At 47.8% G+C, this 19,650-nt stretch overlaps 2 protein-coding genes across 3 annotated transcripts in view; one reads left to right on the top strand and one right to left on the bottom strand.

The window, feature by feature from the left end:
* The window catches only part of appbp2 (amyloid beta precursor protein (cytoplasmic tail) binding protein 2), a 36,155-nt gene extending 30,741 nt beyond the window's left edge, over positions 1-5,414 (bottom strand). Inside the window, exon 1 of the mRNA XM_060943948.1 lies at positions 5,015-5,414. Coding sequence (XP_060799931.1) covers positions 5,015-5,152 — 138 coding nt within the window. The 5' untranslated portion in view covers positions 5,153-5,414. The remainder of the gene's footprint in view (positions 1-5,014) is intronic.
* Positions 5,415-12,204: 6,790 nt separating this feature from the next.
* The window catches only part of myo18ab (myosin XVIIIA b), a 257,442-nt gene continuing 249,996 nt past the window's right edge, over positions 12,205-19,650 (top strand). For both annotated transcript variants that reach the window (XM_060943952.1, XM_060943953.1), the window contains exon 1: positions 12,205-12,289. The gene's annotated coding sequence lies outside the window, so the exon portion shown is untranslated. The remainder of the gene's footprint in view (positions 12,290-19,650) is intronic.

Raw genomic sequence — 19,650 nt, forward strand, 5'->3', positions numbered from 1 at the left:
ACAAAGCTTACAGCCTTATATTTAAAAGCACTATGGAAGTAGTGGATTCTGAATTGTCAAAAAAAAAAAAAAGTCCTCTCCGAGAATCACTTCATTTGTTTCTCCCATCTTACAGCAGATTACACAAAACTACCATACACATTAGGGTGGTCCCGATTCCGAAATGTATGGGAAAAATTTCTACCAAAACATTCCGACCACCCTGCCATTTTTTTTACATAGGCTAAAAGAAGGCAACAAGCAAAATTTCAGAAAAATTGGTTAATATTTAGAGGTGCCACACGAGGTTGCAAACCGGGTTAAGCCATTAACATTAGTTGGTGTGTAGACTGTTGCAGAGAAGATCTCAAACCCCCAAAAAGTCACAGTTCTAGAGGGAATACGCCACTTCTATGAAAAAGAAGAGGCAGGAAGAGTTTATAGACTGATAGAAGGTTAACTTTCATGCACTAAGGGGTTCTTAAACAATGAGCACTGATCGTAATATGCTGATGAAGTTGTGAATGTTTTTCTTTCTATGTTTTTCAGATGGCTAGCAACAGGAATACAAGTAGTACCGGTGGTGCAAAGCACAAAACCAGAAAGGACAAGTATGTTTGGTTAATTGGTCCCACTTCCAAGGAACTGTCTGGGAGAAAGCTTCCTTCTGCTAGGGAAGTCCTTAGTGTGTTCTTATCTCCACAAGATACCATAATACCGAAGGGTTTAGAAAATCACAGACAAGTAATAGCTATTGTTACTTTGAACACAGTTAGTTATATTACTGTACTGTTTGTATTAATATAAGGTCCCTTCACTGGCTTCCAGCAAGATACAGAATTGACTTGAAAGCATTGCTGCTGGTGCACAAATCTCTAACGCCGCTTTTCCACTACCAATGCGGCTGAGTCGGGCTGAGCCGTGCCGTGCTGAGTTGGGCTGAGTCGAGCTGAGTGGGGCTGTTGGAGTTGCATTTCGACTACAACCGCGCTGAACCGTGCTGGCTGGAAGTGGGTGGACACATTGGGTGGAGTTAGCAAAAGTGGGTGGACGTCACGTGATGTTGTTAGGCGGCGCAAACAGTGACATCAGTGATCTTTTAAGCGGTAGTCTCACGACCCAGAGAGTAAACAATAAACATGGAGGACATGGAGTCGTTAGTGTTGCTGGTCTTGGTGCTGTGGCTTGTTGTCACCGACAACGCGGACAGATACTGGCAAGAGCGTATAGATGAGGCGAGGCGCATAAGGCTTCAGAAATTCTCATAATTTGTAATTCTTCTTCTTCCGGGTTTACGGTGTTTACAGATCCCAGTGTGCTCGCGGGGCATGTGAGGACACTCCTCCTCACCAATCAGTGCACAGGGGAGTGTCTGCTCACACCCCTAGCCCCACTCGGCTCGGCTCGCTTCAGCCCCACTCCAAAACCGTGCGAGTTTTGGGTGCTAAGCAGGGCTGAAGCGAGCAGAGTCGTGCTGCTCTGAGGTAGTCGAAACGCGAGCCGTGTCGGGCTGAAGTGAGCTGAAAAAGGGTAGTGGAAAAGGGCCATAAATGGTACAGGGCCCAATTACCTCTCTTGCCCGTTTTCCACCAAAGCAGTTCCAGGGCTGGTTCGGGGCCAGTGCTTAGTTTGGAACCGGGTTTTCTGTTTCCACTGACAAAGAACTGGCTCTGGGGCCAGAAAAACCGGTTCCAGGCTAGCACCAACTCTCTGCTGGGCCAGAGGAAAGAACCGCTTACATCAACGGGGGGGGCGGAGTTGTTAAGACCAACAACAATAACAAGATCGCGAAAGATCGCCATTTTTAAGCGACGAGAAGCAGCAGCTGTACAAACGCAAAGTCATCCATTATTATTACTGTTGTTGTTGCTGCTGCTTCCGCCTTGTTTTTGCTTCGATATTTGCACCAAGGCTTATGCAAACATAGTGACGTAACTGACGTATACAGCGACATAATGACGTGGCTCCCCTTAGCACCGCGAGCTATGGAAAAGCAAACTGGTTCTCAGCTGGCTCGCAAGTTGAACGAGTTGTGAACCAGCCCCAGCACCGAACCAGCCCTGGAACTGATTTGGTGGAAAAGGGGTACCTGATATGTTGCAGCGGCCTAACCCAATCAGATGGTAACCAGATCGCAGCAGCAAAATTTACTGGTAAAACCTGTTGTTAAAACAAAGTGTGGTGAAGCAGCTTTTAGCTACTATGCAGTGCAGCTATGGAACCAACTCCCAAAGGACATCAAAGGCTACGTTCACACTGCAGGCTGAAGTGACTCAAATCCGATCTTTTCGCCCATATGTGACCTGTATCCGATCTTTTATTGACAATATGAACGACACAGATCCGATTTTTTCAAATCTGACCCAGGCCGTTTGGATATGTGGTCCTAATTGCGATTCCTATCCGCTCTTTTCATATGCGACTTCAGTCTGAACCGCCAGGTCGCATTCATCTGACTTGCGCGTCATCAACAAGCCACAAACGTCACTATTCTGCGCTGAAGTAGGCGGCGGGTCTCTCAAAAAAGGTTACAACAACATGGCGCATAATCACGGGCGCAGATAGAGGGGGGGACGGGTGGGATTCGTCCCACCCAGATTTAAATTCACTTCGTTCGGTCCCCCCCACTTTGCATAAGGCAAACCTCATGGAAAAATCAAAAGACTAATTACCATTCGGTTTATTGAGGTGCACGGCAGTGTATACATAGTTGCAACAACTCGCATAAAACAAAACAAAGACTAATATTCGGTTGGTTGAGCTGCACAGACTGCACAGGTTGCGAGCTCGAGCTTGGTTGCTATGGTAACCCACAACAAGTTTGACAGGCATATCGGGGTTGGGGTTGGTTTGCTGGCGCTTTGTCCCCCCCCAGTTCAAAAAATGTATCTGCGCCCCTGCGCATGACATCAATGCGAGGGACGCTTCGGGCTGTGAAGGTTCTGAATCTTCTCAATGGAAGGACGCAGAGGTTAGGGAGCTGATTTCCATTTGGGGGGATACAGCTATTCAAGCTAGATTGGATGGGTCATACCGCAACCGGGCGGTTTTACTTCCGTAAACACTGGCCATGCTCACTGCGTGTGACGTCGTCGTATCCTGCAATGCGCATGCGGAACACTTTTAGGTCGCTTTTCGTTCATACTGAGGATCACATACAAGTCGCGTATATTTGTTAATGTGAACGACCTCACAAAAAAATCGGATTTCACAAAAAAATCGGAATTGAGCATTAAGCCTTGCAGTGTGAACGTAGCGAAAAATGCTCCTGCTGTTGGCAGCTTCAAATCTAGACTAAAGACCAAGCTGTTCTCAGATGCTTTCTGCTAACTGATAAATATCGTCATCTTTACAGGTGGCGGCACGGTGGTGTAGTGGTTAGCGCTGTCGCCTCACAGCAAGAAGGCCCTGGGTTCGAGCCCCGGGGCCGGCGAGGGCCTTTCTGTGTGGAGTTTGCATGTTCTCCCCGTGTCCGCGTGGGTTTCCTCCGGGTGCTCCGGTTTCCCCCACAGTCCAAAGACATGCAGGTTAGGTTAACTGGTGACTCTAAATTGACCGTAGGTGTGAATGTGAGTGTGAATGATTGTCTGTGTCTATGTGTCAGCCCTGTGATGACCTGGCGACTTGTCCAGGGTGTACCCCGCCTTTCGCCCATAGTCAGCTGGGATAGGCTCCAGCTTGCCTGCGACCCTGTAGAACAGGATAAAGCGGCTAGAGATAATGAGATGAGATCTTTACAGGTTTTAAACTTTACTTAACTTTTATTCTGCTGTTTTTTACTGAACTTTTACTTCATTTTATTATTGTATTTCTACTATTGTTTAATTCTTAGTATTTTTTTCCTCTCTTCTTCCCCCGTTATTTTATGTAGTTTTATTTTCTATTGTTTTGCCTTTACCTCTGTAAAGCACACTGAACTGCCACTGTGTATGAAATGCGCTGTAGAAATAAACTTGCCTTGCCTTAATATGAAACAGTTAATCTCATTCATCTCATTATCTGTAGCCGCTTTATCCTGTTCTACAGGGTCGCAGGCAAGCTGGAGTCTATCCCAGCTGACTACGGGCAAAAGGCGGGGTACACCCTGGACAAGTCGCCAGGTCATCACAGGGCTGACACATAGACACAGACAACCATTCACACTCACATTCACACCTACGCTCAATTTAGAGTCACCAGTTAACCTAACCTGCATGTCTTTGGACTGTGGGGGAAACCGGAGCACCCGGAGGAAACCCACGCGGACACGGGGAGAACATGCAAACTCCACACAGAAAGACCCTCGCCGGCCCTGGGGCTCGAACCCAGGACCTTCTTGCTGTGAGGCGACAGTGTTAACCACTACACCACCGTGCCGCCCATGAAACAGTTAATAAGCCACATTATTTTATATTGTGTCTTGAGTGAAAACTTTAATGGCTTTGTGGCGCCTCTAAACATTGTTCAATCTTAACCAAATTTCGCACAATAACTTCTTTTAGGCAATGTAAAAAAAAAAAAAAAAGTGGTCGTAACAAAATCCTAAAAAAAAAATTGGGGACCACCCTAATACACATGTCAAAAAAATTACCTGAAATCTGTTCTTTAACTTGTCCTTCACTTAAAAACTGGTACAAGAAGCAGTTTGAATCAATGTGAATTCTGAACCCCTGTGACACAAACTTTGTTCCTTGATTGTAAAACAACCCTAAAGTTGTCAGGATTAAATATTTGCCACACAAAAACAGACCATGCAAACAGTGAAGACAGATCCCAGCCAGTTGATGACTCCATCATGGACTGACACTGAGTGAACTCCTCGACCTCGCTAGTGAGCTCAACTTACTGATATTCCCACACACGATGAAACCACACAACACACACACACACACACACGTTATTTATTAACCCAAGCTCGCTTTTTCAAGCACAACTCGACACAACTTCCGGTCTCGCTAGTTTAACGTTAGCTAATCTTTCCAACACAGCACAAGCTTCCATGCTAACCTCAAAACAAAGTGCTTCTCTGTACATGTCGTTAGCGAGTCTTGTTTACCTTGTAGTAAACGTCAAACTGGATATTTTCAGGAAGTGAGCGGATATCCCGTCGCGACCGACTGTAATTATCCACCACGGCTGATATCGCGGTGTTGTACAGGGTCTCAGGAATCCACTCCAGCTCCACAGCAGCCATGTTGTTTTCCTTCTCCAAATATCCACCAACAGCCCCCTTTGACTTTCCCCTTCCTTCGCTACCTTAGCAAGGTACACCGCTTTTCTCCGCCGCTCCTCATACACCTCAATCCGAGAAACAGAGCGGGAGGGAGAAAAAAACCCCAAAGCGATCGAAACAGACCGCTGTCCTGCGGGTTATAAAAGCGACCCGGTCATAATCTCATATTTTTAAATCTGGTCCTCCTCCTCCCCCCCCTCTCTCTCTGTCTTTACAGACGACGTTGATCGAACTCGACGTAATGACGCAATGACGTACAGGACGTCGATGTGAAGCCACGCCCACCACGGTCAAACAAAACTGACCAACCCCTGATAGTGTACTAATCCTCCTTTTTCATCAGAATAGAGCAACCTGTAAATGTGTCAGAGATTTCTAATCACATATACAGTTTAATATATAAAAAATAGTGGTTAGTGCTGTCGCCTCACAGCAAGAAGGTCCGGGTTCGAGCCCCGTGGCCGGGTGGGTTTCTTTCGGTTTCCCCCACAGTCCAAAGACATGCAGGTTAGGTTAACTGGTGACTCTAAATTGACCGTAGGTGTGAATGTGAATGGTTGTCTGTGTCTATGTGTCAGCCCTGTGATGACCTGGCGACTTGTCCAGGGTGTACCCCGCCTTTCGCCCGTAGTCAGCTGGGATAGGCTCCAGCTTGCCTGCGACCCTGTAGAACAAGATAAAGCGGCTAGAGATAATGAGATGAGATATAAAAAATAGCATGAGGTTTAGGGGTGGCACGGTGGTGTAGTGGCTGGCGTCGTCGCCTCACAGCAAGAAGGTCCAGGTTCGAGCCCCGTGGCCGGCGAGGGCCTTTCTGTGTGGAGTTTGCATGTTCTCCCCGTGTCCGCGTGGGTTTCCTCCGGGTGCTCCGGTTTCCCCCACAGTCCAAAGACATGCAGGTTAGGTTAACTGGTGACTCTAAATTGAGCGTAGGTGTGAATGTGAGTGTGAATGGTTGTCTGTGTCTATGTGTCAGCCCTGTGATGACCTGGCGACTTGTCCAGGGTGTACCCCGCCTTTCCCCCGTAGTCAGCTGGGATAGGCTCCAGCTTGCCTGCGACCCTGTAGAACAGGATAAAGCGGCTAGAGATAATGAGATGAGATATAAAAAATAGCATGAGGTTTAGGGGCGGCACGGTGGTGTAGCGGTTAGCGCTGTCGCCTCACAGCAAGAAGGTCCGGGTTCGAGCCCCGTGGCTGACGAGGGCCTTTCTGCACGGAGTTTGCATGTTCTCCCCGTGTCCGCGTGGGTTTCCTCCGGGTGCTCCGGTTTCCCCCACAGTCCAAAGACGTGCAGGTTAGGTTAACTGGTGACTCTAAATTGACCGTGAGTGTGAATGGTTGTCTGTGTGTCAGCCCTGTGATGACCTGGTGACTTGTCCAGGGTGTACCCAGCCTTCCGCCCGTAGTCAGCTGGGATAGGCTCCAGCTTGCCTGCGACCCTGTAGAACAGGATAAAGCGGCTAGAGATGATGAGATGAGCATGAGGTTTAACTCATTCTTCTTCTTCTTCTTTTGGCAGCTCCTGATCAGGGGATCACCACAGTGGATCTTTCGTCTCCATTGCTCCCTGTCTTCCGCATGCTTCTCACCACATCCATGTATCTCCTCTTTGGCCTTCCTTGTTTTCGTGTGCCTGGCAGCTCCATCCTCAACATTCTCTTTCCAACATGCTCTGCATCTCTTCTCAGGATGTGCCCATACCATCTCCGTCTCATCTCTCTTCGCTTAATTCCCAAGCTCTCCACAAGTGCTGTCCTTCTGATGTGCTCGTTCCTTATCCTGTCCAACCTCGTCACTCCTTATTGCAAACCTTAACATCCTCAACTCCGCCACCTCCAACTTTGCCTCCTGTCTCTTCGTTAAGTGTACGGTCTCCAATCCATACATCACAACTGGTCTCACTACTGTCTTATACATCTTACCTTTCACTTTTGCTGGGACTTTCCTATCACAAACGACTCCCGAAATCCTTCTGCAACTGCTCCACCCTGCCTGCACTCTCTTTCTCACCTCACTATCACAGCCTCCATTTTCCTGCATAGTTGACCCCAGGTACTTGAATTCACCATGAGGTTTAACTCATTAAATTTCCCAATGTGGTGGCACAGTGGTGTAGTGGTTAGCACAGTCGCCTCACAGCAAGAAGGTTCTGGGTTCGAACCCAGTGCCTTTCTGTGCAGAGTTTGCATGTTCTCCCCGTGTCTGCGTGGGTTTCCTCCAGGTGCTCCGGCTTCAAAGGCGTGCAGTTAGGTTAACATGGGGCGGCCTTGGGCTGAGGTGCCCTTGAGCGAGGCACTGCTCCCCAGGTGCTATTAGCATGGCTGCCCACTGCTCTGGGTATGTATGTATGTATGTATGTATGTGTGTGTGCTCATTGCTCATGTGTGTGTTCACTGAGAGGAAATTTCACAAGTGTGTGATGAATAAAGTTGTGCTTTCCTTCTTTCAATATTCCCACTGGATGTACTGTATCTGAGACAGCTTTCACAGCAGCAGCACAATCACAGGATGTCCCACACAAACAGGGCCACCTTTTTGTCTTGGCCAGACAAATGACTGCTGCATGTTTTGCTATTTTCCTAAATAAATGCAGATCAGAGTGGAATTGAAATGTCAGTGATTTGTTTACTGAAGTGATATTAAATGAAAGTTTGAATCAGCATTGCCCTAGGTGATTCCATCCATTCATTATCTCATCTCATCTCATTATCTCAAGCCGCTTTATCCTGTTCTACAGGGTCGCAGGCAAGCTGGAGCCTATCCCAGCTGACTACGGGCGAAAGGTGGGGTACACCCTGGACAAGTTGCCAGGTCATCACAGGGCCGACACATAGACACAGACAACCATTCACACTCACATTCACACCTACGGTCAATTTAGAGTCACCAGTTAACCTAACCTGCATGTCTTTGGACTGTGGGGGAAACTGGAGCACCCGGAGGAAACCCACGCGGACACGGGGAGAACATGCAAACTCCACACAGAAAGGCCCTCGCCGGCCTCGAACCCAGAACCTTCTTGCTGTGAGGCAACAGTGCTAACCACTACACCACCGTGCTGTCCTGCCCTAGGCGATTATATAAGCAATAAACAACAACAACAACAAAATATATCTACAAGCAGAGATGAGGGGGCCAAGCACCCAGCAGAGCATAGTTGCCATGGAAACCTAATGTCATTCTGTCAAGGACATGGTTGACAAAATGACTCGCAGGAAATTCCATGTCAACTGACCACTGATTGGCTGAGATATGAGCACACTTCCTGTTTGGCAGCTTTGCCGTCAAAAATACAATCTCAGAACAGGAAATGGCAGCATGTTCTGATGTCAGGATCACAAAAGGCTTGACTGGAAAAAAAAGATTCAGGTTTTGAGAAAAAAGACATGCAGAGTAATGACTAAAAAAAATGCTTTTCCTTATTATAGCGCCCCAGCGTGGTCAAATAGGGGTACTTGTTGCTGGACTCCTTCAGGGTGGAGTTAAGTCATTTCACCAACACCAATGTTTAGTGTAAAAGTGTTGCTGAGATCTGGACTCACTTCCTGTTTGGTGGTTTCACCATTGGATTTCATTGGATGACAGTGGCCATATCGTTTACCCTAGCACAATACTTTGAAGAACTTTTGGTCAGAACCCTCTGTAGATGATATGTACCAAATTTGGTGGTGATAGGATCAACAGTCTAGGACTAGTTTACAAAAGCAGGTTTTTCGAAAAATTCAAAATGGTGGAAAATCTTTAAACGGCGGGTGGTGTAGTGGTTAGCGCTGTCGCCTCACACCAAGAAGGTCCTGGGTTCGAGCCCAGCGGCTGGCAAGGGCCTTTCTGTGTGGAGTTTGCATGTTCTCCCCGTGTCTGTGTGGGTTTCCTCCGGGTGCTCCGGTTTCCCCCACAGTCCAAAGACATGCAAGTTAGGTTAACTGGTGGCTCTAAATTGACCGTAGGTGTGAATGGGTGTTTGTCTCTGTGTCAGCCATGCGATAACCTGGCAACTTGTCCAGGGTGTACCCCGCCTCTCACCCATAGTCAGCTGGGATAGGTTGTAGAACAGGATAAGCGGCTACAGATAATGGATGGATGGAAATGGATGGACCTTGAAATTTGGCCTGTTGGTGGCACTACAGAGATGGATGGACGGATTGACCCCAAATTTGATGCCTGGATAATTTGGACTGTCCTCTATCAATATGCCAGATTTCATCAAAATACACCAAGGGGTTTGATGGGCTGCCATGGACTCCTATGGCAAAAAGTTTGAAAATAATATTGAAAAATTCAAACAGTTACAATAGATGCCTTGCATCCTCAGTGCTTAGACCCCAATGACAACAGTATGAGGACTGATTAGTGAAAAGTGGTCTCTTATATAATATTCTTCTTTTCTTGACTGACATGGAATCATTTTTTTCTGTAACATTTAATTTTGTGCAGAAAAACTAATGTTTGGAAATCTAAAAAGTTTTTATACTGACTGGATACTGTGCAAGTCATAAAATAAAAATCTACAACAAAGTTTGTACTAAAAATAGGGTTCCTAAGACCTTTGGACAGAACTGTATGTCAAATAAGTACAGTAATACAATACTGAACCTAAGAGGAAGAAATGTGCAATATACAATTGTATGTGACAGTTATACAGGCAGCATGGGCTGAGTGTAAATGATTCTGTTGTAACATTACAGTCAGGGGTCTAATAGTGCCATACAAAAGTGGAAGAGCAGCATTTCAACTGACACTGACAGAAGGCAACACACTGCTGTCATTTAAAGCATGTAATATTTTCAATAATGATATAAAGCATGGTGGCACGGTGGTGTAGTGGTTAGCGCTGTCACCTCACAGCAAGAAGGTTCTGGGTTTGAGCCCTGTGGCCGGCGAGGGTCTTTCTGTGTGGAGTTTGCATGTTCTCCCCATGTCCACGTGGGTTTCCTCCGGGTGCTCCGGTTTCCCCCACAGTCCAAAGACATGCAGGTTAGGTTAACTGGTGACTCTAAATTGAGCGTAGGTGTGAATGTGAGTGTGAATGGTTGTCTGTGTCTATGTGTCAGCTCTGTCATGACCTGGTGACTTGTCCAGGGTGTACCCCGCCTTTCGCCCGTAGTCAGCTGGGATAGGCTCCAGCTTGCCTGCGACCCTGTAGAACAGGATAAGCGGCTACAGATAATGAGATGAGATATAAAGCATGGTGGCATGTTGGTACAGTGGTCAGCACTGTTGCATTTCTCTGTGGAGTTTCCATGTTCTCTCTGTGCCCGTGTTGGTTTCCTCTGGGTGCTTGTCCCCTCCCAACCCAGTCTAAAGACATGTGGATTAGGTCAACTGGCTACTCTAAATTGCCCATCGGTGTGAATGTGAGTGTGAATGGTTGTTTGTCTTTGTGTAAGCCCTGTGATAGATTGACAACCTGCCCAGGGTGTACCCACCTCTTGCCCGAAGTCAGCTGGGAATAGCTCCAGCTTCCTCTGCAAACCTGATGCATAAGCAGTATAGATGATAGATGGATATAGCAGTATAGATGATACATGCATTCCAGTTATTAAACAACAAATTAAGTAGAGTCTGCTCTTAAAGGCATGGTAGGTAAATTTGAAGAAACCAGCAAGAGTATGTTAGATTTTGAAAGTATCTGAAAAATTCCACCCTCTCCCTTCAAATCACTCCTCCAAACCATATGAACGAGCACTGCCTGACTACTGCTGGAGGACGAGTCCACTAGAGAGAACTTTGGCGGGGGGTGTAGTCGCACATTGTTGTCAGATCCAACTACCTCATGTCTCATTCACATGTAAGAAAACACCAAAGATTATCATAATGTATGTAAGCAACGAACATAGCAACTGATGCTCAGAGCTGTCAACGAACTCACTAGCTTTAGCAGTATGTCTGCCGAGCATTGTGGAAGACTCTGGTTAGGCACAATGGGTGTGCAGGTGGACAGGCAGGTAGATAGACAGGCAGGTAGGTAGACAGGCAGGTAGACACACTGCAAAAAATGATGTCTTAGCAAGTGAAAATATCTTGAATATAGTTGAAACGATCTAGCATTTCCCATTCGAAGAATACAAGACACCAATTCTGAGATTATTAAATCTAGTTTGAGATTGCAATCAACTTATTCCAAGATGTCTTACCAAGTAAAAATATCTGTCCATGCAGAAAGATAATTTCACGAGTATGAAGTAATTTTCTCCTCAAATTCAGTTTTAATTTTTTTGCAGTGCAAGCAGGTAGGTAGACAGGTAGGTACACAGGTAGACAGGTAGGTACACAGGTAGGCAGGTGGACAGATAGGTACACAGGTAGACAGGTAGGTACACAGGCAGGTAGGTGGACAGGCAGGTAGGTGGGTGGACAGGCAGGCAGGCAGGCAGGTAGGTAGGCAGCTACACAGGCAGGCAGGTAGACAGGCAGGCAGGTAGACAGGCAGGTAGGTAGGTAGACAGATAGGTAGGCCATTCAGATTGAATGAAATGACTGGACAGGCTTTTACAGCCCTGAGATTGCCAAAGATGACCAGATATTTTTCTTTTTATTGTCAGAGTATTTGATTTATTAATTACTATCAGGGTGTAAAGATAATTTCAATTAAAAAAAATGGTGGTGTAGTGGTTAGCGCTGTTGCCTCACAGCAAGAAGGTCCTGGGTTCGAGCCCCGTGGCCTACAGGGGCCTTTCTGTATGGAGTTTGCATGTTCTCCCCGTGTCCGCGTGGGTTTCCTCTGGGTGCTCCGGTTTCCCCCAAACACATGCAGGTTAGGTTAACTGGCGACTCTAAATTGACCGTAGGTGTGAGTGAATGGTTGTTTGTGTCTGTGTGTCAGCGCTGTGATGACCTGTGCAGGGTGAACCCCAGCTGGGACCCTGCAGAGCAGGACAGTGGAAGGCCTGCCTTTTTCTTTTCCCCATTGTTGTAAGTGGATAATTTGACCAGCAGATGTCGCCACACCTGTGTGTGACTGTAAGGCCAGTAACGGACCCTCCGCCTTCAGCTCATCACACATTACAACAACAGCCGCCGTGTTCCAATGCAGTGCTGCGCCCTTCTGCACACACACACCCAGACCCAGCCCGCTGCCTGACCGCCCGGAGAACGGTGAGTCCTGGCCGGTTTTGCTGTTATTCTGCGGGGGTTCTGTTCTGTGCTGTTTGGGTCGGGGCGCTGTGTTTATTGTGTTCTGTGGTGGTGGAGAGAGAGAGAGAGAGAGAGAGAGCCGCTGCAGTGAGCCGCTGTTAGCCTGTTAGCTAACTGTAAACCCCGGAGAGGAAAAGCAGCGTTTTCCCTCAGAGCTGCTGCACATGAGGGCTGCGCCGCTGGAGTCAGTACAGCCGAGGAACATTCCAGCCGCAGGGGTTCACTCACTCTCTCTCTCTCTCTCTCTCTCTCTCCGGCTCCGGGTCCAGATCACTGGAAGTGCAGGAATAATAGGAATAATAATAACATGACTTAGCTGTAAGTGTCAGCTGGGCTGTCCGGGTCCGAGCCCACACTGACCCTGAGGCGAGTCTCCTTCAGCTCCTCCTTTCTCCTTCAGCAGGCTGCTCCTTTCTCCTTCAGCAGGCTGCTCCTTTCTCCTTCAGCTCCTTTCTCCTTCAGCAGGCTGCTCCTTTCTCCTTCAGGACTCTCATTCACTCCTTCAGCAGGCTGCTCCTTTCTCCTTCAGGACTCTCATTCACTCCTTCAGCAGGCTGCTCCTTTCTCCTTCAGGACTCTCATTCACTCCTTCAGCAGGCTGCTCCTTTCTCCTTCAGCTCCTTTCTCCTTTAGCTCCTTTCTCCTTCAGGACTCTCATTCACTCCTTCAGCAGGCTGCTCCTTTCTCCTTCAGCAGGCTGCTCCTTTCTCCTTCAGGACTCTCATTCACTCCTTCAGCAGGCAGCTCCTTTCTCCTTCAGCAGGCAGCTCCTTTCTCCTTCAGCAGGCTGCTCCTTTCTCCTTCAGCTCCTTTCTCCTTCAGCAGGCTGCTCCTTTCTCCTTCAGCTCCTTTCTCCTTCAGCAGGCTGCTCCTTTCTCCTTCAGCTCCTTTCTCCTTCAGCAGGCTGCTCCTTTCTCCTTCAGCTCCTTTCTCCTTCAGCAGGCTGCTCCTTTCTCCTTCAGGACTCTCATTCACTCCTTCAGCAGGCTGCTCCTTTCTCCTTCAGCTCCTTTCTCCTTCAGGACTCTCATTCACTCCTTCAGCAGGCTGCTCCTTTCTCCTTCAGCAGGCTGCTCCTTTCTCCTTCAGGACTCTCATTCACTCCTTCAGCAGGCTGCTCCTTTCTCCTTCAGCTCCTTTCTCCTTCAGGACTCTCGTTCACTCCTTCAGCAGGCTGCTCCTTTCTCCTTCAGCAGGCTGCTCCTTTCTCCTTCAGCAGGCAGCTCCTTTCTCCTTCAGCAGGCTGCTCCTTTCTCCTTCAGGACTCTCAATCACTCCTTTCTCCTTCCGCAGGCTGCTCCTTTCTCCTTCCGCAGGCTGCTCCTTTCTCCTTCCGCAGGCTGCTCCTTTCTCCTTCCGCAGGCTGCTCCTTTCTCCTTCAGGACTCTTTCACTTCTTTCTCCTTCAGCAGGCTGCTCCTTTCTCCTTCAGCAGGCTGCTCCTTTCTCCTTCAGGACTCTCATTCACTCCTTCAGCAGGCAGTTCCTTTTTCCTTCAGGACTCTCATTCACTTCTCCTTCAGCAGGCTGCTCCTTTCTCCTTCAGCAGGCTGCTCCTTTCTCCTTCAGGACTCTCATTCACTCCTTCAGCAGGCTGCTCCTTTCTCCTTCAGCAGGCTGCTCCTTTCTCCTTCAGCAGGCTGCTCCTTTCTCCTTCAGGACTCTCATTCACTCCTTCAGCAGGCTGCTCCTTTCTCCTTCAGCTCCTTTCTCCTTCAGCTCCTTTCTCCTTCAGCAGGCTGCTCCTTTCTCCTTCAGGACTCTCATTCACTCCTTCAGCAGGCTGCTCCTTTCTCCTTCAGCAGGCTGCTCCTTTCTCCTTCAGCAGGCTGCTCCTTTCTCCTTCAGGACTCTCATTCACTCCTTCAGCAGGCAGCTCCTTTCTCCTTCAGCAGGCTGCTCCTTTCTCCTTCAGCAGGCAGCTCCTTTCTCCTTCAGCAGGCTGCTCCTTTCTCCTTCAGGACTCTCAATCACTCCTTTCTCCTTCCGCAGGCTGCTCCTTTCTCCTTCAGCAGGCTGCTCCTTTCTCCTTCAGGACTCTCATTCACTCCTTCAGCAGGCTGCTCCTTTCTCCTTCAGCAGGCTGCTCCTTTCTCCTTCAGCAGGCTGCTCCTTTCTCCTTCAGCAGGCAGCTCCTTTCTCCTTCAGCAGGCTGCTCCTTTCTCCTTCAGGACTCTCAATCACTCCTTTCTCCTTCCGCAGGCTGCTCCTTTCTCCTTCCGCAGGCTGCTCCTTTCTCCTTCCGCAGGCTGCTCCTTTCTCCTTCAGGACTCTTTCACTTCTTTCTCCTTCAGCAGGCTGCTCCTTTCTCCTTCAGCAGGCTGCTCCTTTCTCCTTCAGGACTCTCATTCACTCCTTCAGCAGGCAGTTCCTTTTTCCTTCAGGACTCTCATTCACTTCTCCTTCAGCAGGCTGCTCCTTTCTCCTTCAGCAGGCTGCTCCTTTCTCCTTCAGCAGGCTGCTCCTTTCTCCTTCAGGACTCTCATTCACTCCTTCAGCAGGCTGCTCCTTTCTCCTTCAGCAGGCTGCTCCTTTCTCCTTCAGCAGGCTGCTCCTTTCTCCTTCAGGACTCTCATTCACTCCTTCAGCAGGCTGCTCCTTTCTCCTTCAGCTCCTTTCTCCTTCAGCTCCTTTCTCCTTCAGCAGGCTGCTCCTTTCTCCTTCAGGACTCTCATTCACTCCTTCAGCAGGCTGCTCCTTTCTCCTTCAGCAGGCTGCTCCTTTCTCCTTCAGCAGGCTGCTCCTTTCTCCTTCAGGACTCTCATTCACTCCTTCAGCAGGCAGCTCCTTTCTCCTTCAGCAGGCTGCTCCTTTCTCCTTCAGCAGGCAGCTCCTTTCTCCTTCAGCAGGCTGCTCCTTTCTCCTTCAGGACTCTCAATCACTCCTTTCTCCTTCCGCAGGCTGCTCCTTTCTCCTTCCGCAGGCTGCTCCTTTCTCCTTCCGCAGGCTGCTCCTTTCTCCTTCAGCAGGCTGCTCCTTTCTCCTTCAGGACTCTTTCACCCCTTTCTCCTTCAGCAGGCTGCTCCTTTCTCCTTCAGCAGGCTGCTCCTTTCTCCTTCAGGACTCTCATTCACTCCTTCAGCAGGCAGTTCCTTTCTCCTTCAGGACTCTCATTCACTTCTTTCTCCTTCAGCAGGCAGCTCCTTTCTCCTTCAGCAGGCTGCTCCTTTCTCCTTCAGGACTCTCAATCACTCCTTTCTCCTTCCGCAGGCTGCTCCTTTCTCCTTCCGCAGGCTGCTCCTTTCTCCTTCCGCAGGCTGCTCCTTTCTCCTTCCGCAGGCTGCTCCTTTCTCCTTCAGGACTCTTTCACTCCTTTCTCCTTCAGCAGGCTGCTCCTTTCTCCTTCAGCAGGCTGCTCCTTTCTCCTTCAGGACTCTCATTCACTCCTTCAGCAGGCTGCTCCTTTCTCCTTCAGCAGGCTGCTCCTTTCTCCTTCAGGACTCTCATTCACTCCTTCAGCAGGCAGTTCCTTTCTCCTTCAGGACTCTCATTCACTTCTTTCTCCTTCAGCAGGCTGCTCCTTTCTCCTTCAGGACTCTCATTCACTCCTTTCTCCTTCAGCAGGCTGCTCCTTTCTCCTTCAGCAGGCTGCTCCTTTCTCCTTCAGGACTCTCATTCACTTCTTTCTCCTTCAGCAGGCAGCTCCTTTCTCCTTCAGCGGCAGCTCCTTTCTCCTTCAGCAGGCAGCTCCTTTCTCCTTCAGGACTCTCATTCACTCCTTTCTCCTTCAGCAGGCTGCTCCTTTCTCCTTCAGGACTCTCATTCACTCCTTTCTCCTTCAGCAGGCTGCTCCTTTCTCCTTCAGCAGGCTGCTCCTTTCTCCTTCAGGACTCTCATTCACTCCTTTCTCCTTCAGCAGGCTGCTCTTTTCTCCTTCAGGACTCTCATTCACTCCTTTCTCCTTCAGCAGGCTGCTCTTTTCTCCTTCAGGACTCTCATTCACTCCTTTCTCCTTCAGCAGGCTGCTCTTTTCTCCTTCAGCAGGCAGCTCCTTTCTCCTTCAGCAGGCAGCTCCTTTCTCCTTCAGCAGGCAGCTCCTTTCTCCTTCAGCAGGCTGCTCCTTTCTCCTTCAGGACTCTCATTCACTCCTTTCTCCTTCAGCAGGCAGCTCCTTTCTCCTTCAGCAGGCTGCTCCTTTCTCCTTCAGCAGGCTGCTCCTTTCTCCTTCAGGACTCATTCACTTCTTTCTCCTTCAGTGATGTTGAACTGAGAGCTGTCATTCAGGTGGGGAGTCAAGTTCAGCTGCCCTCATGTGTGAGGAATAAAGATAATCTCATCTCTCTGAGGTGTTAATTTGAGACCTGTGTGTGTTTTAGCAAGACCTGGCATGCTGTCAGTGAGGAGGATAAACTGTCCGAGAATCACACATTTAACCAGCAGGATGTTTTGTAGAGATGTGGCTTTGTGTTTTACCAAAATTTAGATAGATAAGCCACATTAACATTAAAATACTTGCCTGAAAAATGTATCTGCTAAACAGCATTGCCAGATCTTTCTCATCTCATTATCTGTAGCCACTTTATCCTGTTCTACAGGGTCGCAGGCAAGCTGGAGCCTATCCCAGCTGACTACGGGTGAAAGGCGGGGTACACCCTGGACAAGTCACCAGGTCATCACAGGGCTGACACATAGACACAGACAACCCGTATAACCCGAGTAATAATCAGTGTGAGTAACGATATCTCATCAGGGCTCGACGTTAACTGTTTAACCCGCCTGTCCAGTCGGAAAAGCAGCAAGATTTTTCACTTGTCCTGACCTTAACATTATTACTATGTATGGAAAGGAAAGTGGTTAACAAAGTTTACCCGAAAGCATGTATAGTTATGATAATCATTATGCTTTAAAGGGGAATTGAAAGCAAATTTTTTAATCACCAAAATTCTATTTCTCTCATTTTATAAAATGTAAGAATGCATTTCCGACAGCTGTTTTGTCGCTGCTGTAGCAAGTTCTGAGTGTTTGAAATATGCTCTGTAATATATATCAGTCCATATGTCAAAGCAGTGGCTGTAAACGAGATTCGCCGAGACCTGTGCGAGACATCGTAGGACGGAAGTAAAACGTACAGCGGAAATAAAAATGACCAACAACATCTGCCAACGTTCTCAAAAGATGCGCGCGCCCTCCTTCGAATGCTGACGTAATCAAGCCGGAAGTTTTCCGTGTCTGAAATCGCTCCCTACTCGCTATATAGGACACTATATAGCGTGGACACCATTTTGTAGCGCTGTCCGAAACCTTAGTGAGGATTATGTGGGAAATGCGCTCAGTATAATATGGATTTATCACAAAAATACATCTCATCTCATTATCTGTAGCCGCTGTATCCTGTTCTACAGGGTTGCAGGCAAGCTGGAGCCTATCCCAGCTGACTACGGGCGAAAGGCGGGGTACACCCTGGACAAGTCGCCAGGTCATCACAGGGCTGACACATAGACACAGACAACCATTCACACTCACACTCACACCTACGGTCAATTTAGAGTCACCAGTTAACCTAACCTGCATGTCTTTGGACTGTGGGGGAAACCGGAGCACCCGGAGGAAACCCACGCGGACACAGGGAGAACATGCAAACTCCACACAGAAAGGCCCTCGCCGGCCACGGGGCTCGAACCCGGACCTTCTTGCTGTGAGGCGACAGCGCTAACCACTACACCACCATGCCGCCCTAACTGTATTTCTGAAATGCTATTGGCTAGTTCGTTGCTTGGTTACGGTTATAAAGATTAGCACATTTTGTCAACAAAATGGCTGACTCAGCAATGCTGCGTTTCGCTATATTTGATGAAGAAATCATAAACCAATCGAAAGCTGCAAGCGGAAATGAAAATACCAAAAAAAAGTAAGGTTTCTTGGCTTTCCGTGTTTAAGAAATGGGCCACAGAAAGACAAATAAACGACTCTCTGGTGGCATATGAATGCTGTGAGTTAGACAAGGTGCTATTGCAGTTTTGTGCAGAAGTGAGGAAAGAAAATGGGGAAAACTACGAACCAGACTGTTAAAGTGCATATCCTGGACCAATTTCATTTTTTTTTTTAATATGAAAGTATGTCCCTTTACACACTCATCCAGAAGGGTAATTTTGCACAAGGCCATCTGTCTACAGCAGAAAAAAATTAAATACCAAAACGCGTCTGGAAAAATCCCAAGGGAGTCTGGAGCCAGATTCGTGACGTTACCTGCGGAAGCGCCAGCAGGCTGCGCGAGCTTTGCACGGTTTCAGTGCACAGCCTGTGTAGACCAAGCGCTCCCATTTCTCTCTCATTGTCCGGTCTTTTGGGAAACGATGAGTACTAATCCCATCAAGATTGGTGTTGCTACACCCTCCTACGATACATCTGTTAACCATTTTAATAATTACGCGATAACGTTGAAGAAATTTGCAGAAAACCACCAGGTCGTTTTCTCATAAACAAACCAGCGCTGACGTAGGATTCAGAAGGAGGCGTCTCGCACGCGACGTCATGAAAATCAATGTTTGCCGGGAAATCCAAATGCCAAGTTTTTTCAGAGGCGGACCAATTCGCCTCAAATGGCTTGATTTCAACTGAATTTTTCTGGTATTGCGCAAGGTAAAAAAAAATTGTGCAAAATGTGACAGATATTTGACCAAAGTTTAATATAAAATAGGAGAATTACATTGATCTTGCTCCTGAATTTACCCGTGATATGCATTTTAAAGTAATGCAGGCAGCATTGGATCGGCATCTGAGACGAGAAATATCCGGGATCAATCCTGAAAGATGTTACTTTTCAATAATCACGACAAGTCCTCGAGGGAAAGCGAGAGATTTGCGAAAACAAGGAATGCTTTAGAAACTGATTCAAACGTGCAAGATAGTCTTGCACCCTGATTGGTTCAGAAAACATGAATGACAAATGTTGTGAACTTGAATGGCTTCCGAAGTATGAATTTGGCCCTGTATATTATAAACAAGTAATCATATGGGGCCGAGTAAAATTAAGGATCAGTTTCACTCGTGATTTCAAAGTTTTGAAATTGCCCTCAAAACTTCGAAATCACTCGTGAAATGAATCCTTAATTTTACTCGGCCCCATATGATTACCTATACTAATCAGCTCAAGGTCCAAAAAAGAGCTCCGTGAAACCAACCAAGCAATAAACCCAACCCAGTCCCAAAAGATCTGAGGTGGACAGTAACCAAGTACATTTACTTGAGGACTGTACTTAAGTGCACTCTTTGAGTATCTGTAATTGGGGGCCAAGCAGCGAAGCTGCGAAGGCACCCATAGTGATTCTATTGTTTCTTATTATTATTATTCAGTCCACTTCCGCCTCTGCAAGTCTATGGCAG

Source organism: Neoarius graeffei, chromosome 17 (assembly GCF_027579695.1).
Source record: "Neoarius graeffei isolate fNeoGra1 chromosome 17, fNeoGra1.pri, whole genome shotgun sequence".
NCBI lineage: Eukaryota > Metazoa > Chordata > Actinopteri > Siluriformes > Ariidae > Neoarius > Neoarius graeffei.